General features: G+C 41.1%; 1 protein-coding gene across 1 annotated transcript; it reads right to left on the reverse strand.

The window, feature by feature from the left end:
• Positions 1 to 2,115: 2,115 nt before the first annotated feature.
• On the reverse strand, positions 2,116 to 6,196 carry THUMPD1 (THUMP domain 1 NAT10 acetyltransferase adaptor; the record flags this gene model as incomplete). Its single annotated transcript, XM_079718324.1, has 4 exons — positions 2,116 to 2,537; positions 2,991 to 3,239; positions 4,223 to 4,397; positions 5,969 to 6,196. The coding sequence occupies 4 exons, from the start codon at positions 6,194 to 6,196 to the stop codon at positions 2,116 to 2,118; spliced, it is 1,074 nt and encodes a 357-aa protein (XP_079574450.1).
• Positions 6,197 to 6,416: the final 220 nt, after the last annotated feature.

The raw sequence follows: 6,416 nt of genomic DNA on the forward strand, positions 1-6,416 counted from the left end.
CGAAAGGGTACCTCATCCAGTCACATACCAGTGTTGGGAAAAGGAGGGGAAATGTTATTTAATTTGGTTTTGCAGTTCTGCAAGAGGAGTTTAAATAAGACCTGAGACTTGTTGCTTTCTTCATTCTCAAACCCAAGTGGCTGTGGAAACATTTCAAGAGTGCCTTATGCAACGTAATTATTCCAAAGCGTCAGTTTCTTTTAATCTAAGACTCCTGTCACTTTTAAGAAAAAACATTTTTCTCCAGGCCCTTTCAGAAAACTGTTCATTTGTTCTTGCAATGAAAAAATGTCTCCTAAATAGCCTAGTTTCTGTAGCCATTCTTCATCTTCAAAGCATTTAGCAAAATCTGGCCTAGTATTTTATTGTACTTATAATTTACTGGTAATTCACCTTTCAACTCAAATATCCCGTGGAGAACTCTTCCTCTGATAAGTACTGGATTTCTGTATGTAGGAGATTTATGTGCTCTTTGTTCAGGTTTTAGTTTGGTTTTTTTTTTTAAACATTCTTGCATAAAATGGATCTTTAATTAAGTTAACCATTTTTGCAGCATTATTTAAAACTTTCTTCATTTCATCTCCAAGTTTTTAATATCAGCACTTCTCTGTGAAGAAAGCAGTGTGCTGTAACATCAACGTCAGGATTTTCTTTTACTAAAATGAGGCAAAACTTTTCATGGAGCCAGCCACTGATGGGGCACCAGGAGTACAGATGACAGACTGCTGTTTTTCAGATATGAAGACCTATTAAATTTAAACTGACCATTGTTTTGGGAGGCTCCTAGCAGGCGAAAGTTTCCTTGAATTTCCTTATAATTTACAAATCTTACAAATGCAACAGCATGACAAATATTCATGAAATCTGTTGATTCATCAGCAACTGCTGCTGCTTTTAAACAAAACCTCTTTAGTATCATGTGACATAAGTCAATTTATTACATTGAGAGAAAAGTCTTTTCAATTTCTTGTACTGCTTCTTGACCTAGCATTTTAATGTTGGTACTGTTAGATTCTTACCAACTATGTGAATTTTTCTTTCCTGGAAAAAGTTCTGCTACTACATAATTTGCTTCCTAAACCTTTTCACTGAACGTGATTTTTTCGAACAAAAGCTTTACTGTCTTGATATTCCAAAGCCATTAAAATAATCGTCTTTATTTGTCAGGGAGCTATGATTTATAGTTACAACTGCTGAAGCAAATGTTCGGTTTGTAAGTTGCATTTCACAAAGGATATGGAATGGAACAGCTTGAATAATAAGTCCATTTACATTGTAAAGTAGCTTACATTGTAAAGAATTTGCGTGCCTTGCTGCACTAGTATACTGTAATAACTCAGAAGACTAATTCTTCATAACTAACCTCATCAGAAATATCTAATTGTATGCCTAGAATGAACACTTCTATCTCACACCTTGCCTCCAAAAATTGCAGCACTGCACCGTCAGATTTGGTTGTAACAAATGTTATGAAAACATAAAAATGCGCATAGCTTCCACTGCAGGGAGCGCGGGTTCGATCCCTGGTTGTCGAACTAAGATCCCACATGCCTCGCGGAGTAGCCAAAGAAAAAGGTGGGTGGGGCATAAAAACTAAACAAGAATATCACAAAAGGTACAAAAACTTCACAAAACAATACACTTCTAACCTATATGGCCCATGTTTTTGCAATGTTTACAACAAAGTGGCAGGGGACAGCTGAATTGCAAAATGCAAAAATTCCTTCCTTAGAATGAAAATTTCCCTCTCAGTTTCGGTTTCACAGAGCTTGCTCACTCCCATAAGTCAGCTGGCAGTGCAGAAGCTGGGGAGTGGGGAAGGTAATCAAGAGGGAGAGGCCAACATCATCCTCCCACCATCCTCCGCTCTGTGCAGTAGTGTTCACCAATTTATCCATAGGCTCTTCTAGCTCAACCAAATGCACACTGCTATATAGGGCTGGAAGATCTCTAACAACACTATTAACGGGGCTGCTCAGTTATTTTGAGTACAGCATTATGCAGCACACCAACTCAAAAACAATATTTTTAGCAACAATTTTACATAGAATCCCAGCAACATCTCACAGAACCGCAGTTGAGAAATCCACCTCCAACACCAAACGATTTTTTTTCCTATGAGAGGTCATTTCCACGTGACTCAGATCCTTCTGTGACTTGACTTGCAAGTTCAGGTTTAGCAGCCCCCTCACTCACCACAGGTGTCTCAGATATTGGTTCTGTCTGACCCTGTTCCTCACTATCCTCTGGTACCACCTGCTGGTTATTTTTTTCTTCTGCTGCGTCCTTTTGATTTGATTTGTCACCAGATTCCAATTTAGCTTCTTTCCCATTTCCTGTTAGCGCTGCCTGCTTTGGGTTAAGCTGTGACGAGTCCTTGGCACTCTTCACCACCTCCTGGAGATTGTATTTTCTGAACAACGTGTAATCTTTCACAACACTCAGGCAACAGACAGCTTTAATGATTTCTACTACCACTGTGTACTGTGGATTGGTAAGATCTACTTTATTTTCCGAATTGAGGCTGCCTACTATTCCTGTAACAAAAATAACAGGAAAACAGGTTAAGAAGGATACCTTTAAGCTTAGCGGATACAAAAACAATCTTTCATCTCCTCCTATTTAGAATTTGTTAAAACAATATGTATATACTAGTCCACTCATCAAATTCCACTCTTCTACATGGACTTCCATCAAATTCCCTGAATGCTTTCAATAAATAAATACAAATAAAATCCTGAGACATTTAACAAGAGCACTTTTTTCCCCAAAGAAAATTCAATCTTGATTTGGAAAAGACTTTAGTATCTAACTACCAAAAAAATCTCATACCCAACATACTGAAAAGTTAGGTTTGATATTATTTAAGGGCATTTTAATATACTTGTTCTGCACTCAAAAATGTAAGCCTTAAATCTCAAAAAAAAAAAAATCTTATGAACAAGTATTTACCGTGGCACACCTATGTAAAATCACTAAGAGAAACATACCTGCCAATTCTTTGATAACTTCTTCTCTATTCATGTGACTGTTATTTCGAGATTTATATACAATCTGAAATGTCCCTTTGTTTGGAGCTTTAAACCAGGGTTCCAAAAATGTTTCTGCATATTTTTTCATATCTTCTAAGAAAGCCTTGCATGTGCCTGAGATGGGTAACATTCGTAGAATAACCCGAGTCTTCTTCTTCTTGGTTTTGTATATATCTTGGAGAATATGATGCACCAATTTCTCAGGTTCTAAAATAAAAAGAAAAAATCAGCACAGAACAAACAGGTAAGTTTAAAAGTTCTCAGACATTTTAAACTCTTCAAACTCTCTAAAATGAATTTTCATTGGCAGTGACAAATTGACAGTAGAGTGGAAAAAAATCATCATAATGAATTTTAAACAAGTTTAACCAACCATTTTTCCCAATTAATATTTCTTTGGTGCCTACTCTGTATTAATACTGTATCTCATCTTTGAACTCTGCTTTTATCAAAAACAATTGTTCTTGAAGACACTGGAGTTAACTTATTTGTGATGTCTAATTTATCTGATGGCAACACCATGCTGTTGTTTTCCTGTATCAGCAACTATCGAAGTAATAAACATTAAATAGTACATGCTTTTTTACAAAAACAAAACAAAAATCTGCAAGTCACTTAAAAAGATTTAATCAATCCATTAGCTAAGTTTGGACAGAAGTCTAGATTTCAGACCTCAGAGGAGCCCCAGAGCCATGAATGCACAAGATCATAATGTAGTATTCAGGAGGCATCCTGACTATATACAAGTCTGTTTTGGGCTGCTGAGTGCTTTCAATATTTTTAAAGTAGTTAGCTACATTTAAAAACCTAGAAACTTCTCCAGATTTCCAACTTCTTTTGAAAAATCAGAAGATCTGGCTCCCCTAAGACTACATTCCCAAATGGCTGGAGCCATTCCAAACTGCCTGGGGTTGAGTAGCAGCTGCTCCTTTTAGACAGAACCGTGTATTCTTGTTTTGCCTAAAGCTACATACAGATAAAGTGGCAAAGCCAGGTTTCCACTCCTAAGCCCTATGTCCACCACCCCATTCTACCTCTCCATATGCCTAGTGCTAACACAGTGTAGAGAGGATGCAATCAAATGACTAACTGAGCCATGCCCATGAAGCCATTTTGTAGGCAGTGTTCTCGCAGACAGGTGTCCAGATATTACAGGGTCAATAATCTTAAAATGTATTAGTCAGACACACCTATCCCAAGTGTCCTGATGAAGACTACATTATTTGCTCCACTCTCCACTGACTGGAATCTTCTCAGCCTCATCTCTGTAGATGCCTTAATGTCACCAACTTCTTTCTTCAAGGCAGCCTCCACATCATCATCTTCTGCCTCACTTCCAGAGGGTTGCTGATCCTTGTCTGCAAACTGTTTCCATAAAACTAATGAGCAGAAATGCCACAACAGCTTATGTTAAAAGCTCTTAATTAACTACTCATGTGAAACCCCCAGTGGCAGATGATTCAATATTGACAATAAAGCTTTTTATTCAGACACCATTCCCTCCAAAATGTGGAGGAAGAAGGAAGTTCTCTCAGACTGTGGTACACATCATTTGAAAATGTTTTCTAAAGCATCTTGACAGTCTGGGGCAGAGGGAAATGTGCTCATCAGATGAATCATTTCAGGGTGGACCTTAATCCTATCAATAGATGTGATTGTACCTGATATGACACTCTCCTTTCATGAGATTGAACCAAATAGTTATGAAGTTAAAAATCCTTACTCCTGTTCTACTGAAATAGTTCAAGAACTTGCTCAAGCTGTCGGTGTAGATAAGACATGCACGTGTTGACCACTCTGCTCCACTAATGAGATTGCCAATCAGGCACTAATGGTAATTTTACACATTTATGGAGATATTATTGTATACCAGGATGTTATTTTATGTACATATGCAATTTTTTTTTTTTTTTTTTTTTTTTTTTGCGGTACGTGGGCCTCTCACTGTTGTGGCCTCTCCCGTTGCAGAGCACAGGCTCCGGATGCGCAAGCTCAGTGGCCATGGCTCACGGGCCCAGCCGCTCCGCGGCATGTGGGATCTTCCCGGACCGGGGCACACACCCGCGTCCCCGAACCCGCGTCGGCAGGCGGACTCTCAATCACTGTGCCACCAGGGAAGCCCCATATGCAATTTTTTTAGCCAAACTTCTGAAGTCCTATCATTATTCTCTTTTTTACCTAGCTCAGCAGAATTAATAACATGCCCATCCCCTGAGCTAGTAAATGACAGTACCTGAATTTAAATGCCCTCTGTACTATGCTCCTCCATTTAATTCCTTGGGGTGTACATGTGTGTATTGGTCCAAATCCTAAGCCAATAATATAATTATTTCCAAAATGGGACAATGAGACTTTATACGGTATTGTTTCAAAAAGTTCTTACTTTTTGAAATGTATTTTTATATGCATTTGAGAAGTAACTAGCACTAGTAAGTACTAAAAACACTATTTTAGAGATGTTATTGCTTAGGACAAACACATTACTACAACCATAATGTTCAAATGGTGGTAAGATATGGCAAAAACCTTAAGGACGAATGAAGTGTGCCCTTGTGAACTTGGACCAGCTAGTACCTAACCAACTTCAACCTCAGTGTCCCGGTGAGCAACACTTCACAAAGCTACGATGAGAAGTAAATGTTTCTGAAAGAGCTTCAGAAACAACGCCTGAACCGCAGGAAGCAATCTATACATGGGAGCAACCGTGATTAATGATGGGGGGAAAAAAGCCCAAAGTGCAAGCATTTAAGCACAAGACCGGGTTGGGGTCGGGAGCCGAGACCTTGCGGGGGGGCGGGGAGGACACAGAGGCGAGGACACGCCCCCTCACCGCCACTCAAGCGGCCAACCTCGCGCATGCGTATACAGGTAGCCGGCCTGCCACCCTTCCCTCCTCCCTCAAAGGCCTGCTGGCCCGCCCTCCCCGGGGCCGGTACCTTTTCTGGACCATACATGTCGTCGCCGTATTCGTTGAGCAGGCTGTAGGCCTCCTCCACGCACTTGCGCTCGTTCATGTTACAGGTGATGAGAATGCCCTGTAGCCCGGGCTCCAGCTGCCGGGGCCCGCCGCCATCGCAGCGCCGAGCCCGTTTGGCCTGCACGTACTGAGCCTTGCCTTTGCGCTTCCCGCCAGGCTGAGGAGACTGCTGGACGGGGGACGCCATGGTACGTGAGAGCTGAGGCAAGTAAGAAACGTGCTTCCCCACGGCCCTCGCGCCCTCACTTCTGCGGGCGCGGGCTGATTACGTCAGGTGTGCGCGATGACCTCCCCTAGTCCCGCCTCCAGGCCTCATTTCCGGTTCCGCCGGGTCCTAAAGCCGATGGGCGGCAGGCTGCGGAGAGGTGGCGTGAGGCCCGACCCTCGCCAGAATTGACAGGCACTCG

The sequence above is a fragment of the Hyperoodon ampullatus genome, assembly GCF_949752795.1.
Source record: "Hyperoodon ampullatus genome assembly, chromosome: 14".
Classification (NCBI taxonomy): domain Eukaryota; kingdom Metazoa; phylum Chordata; class Mammalia; order Artiodactyla; family Ziphiidae; genus Hyperoodon; species Hyperoodon ampullatus.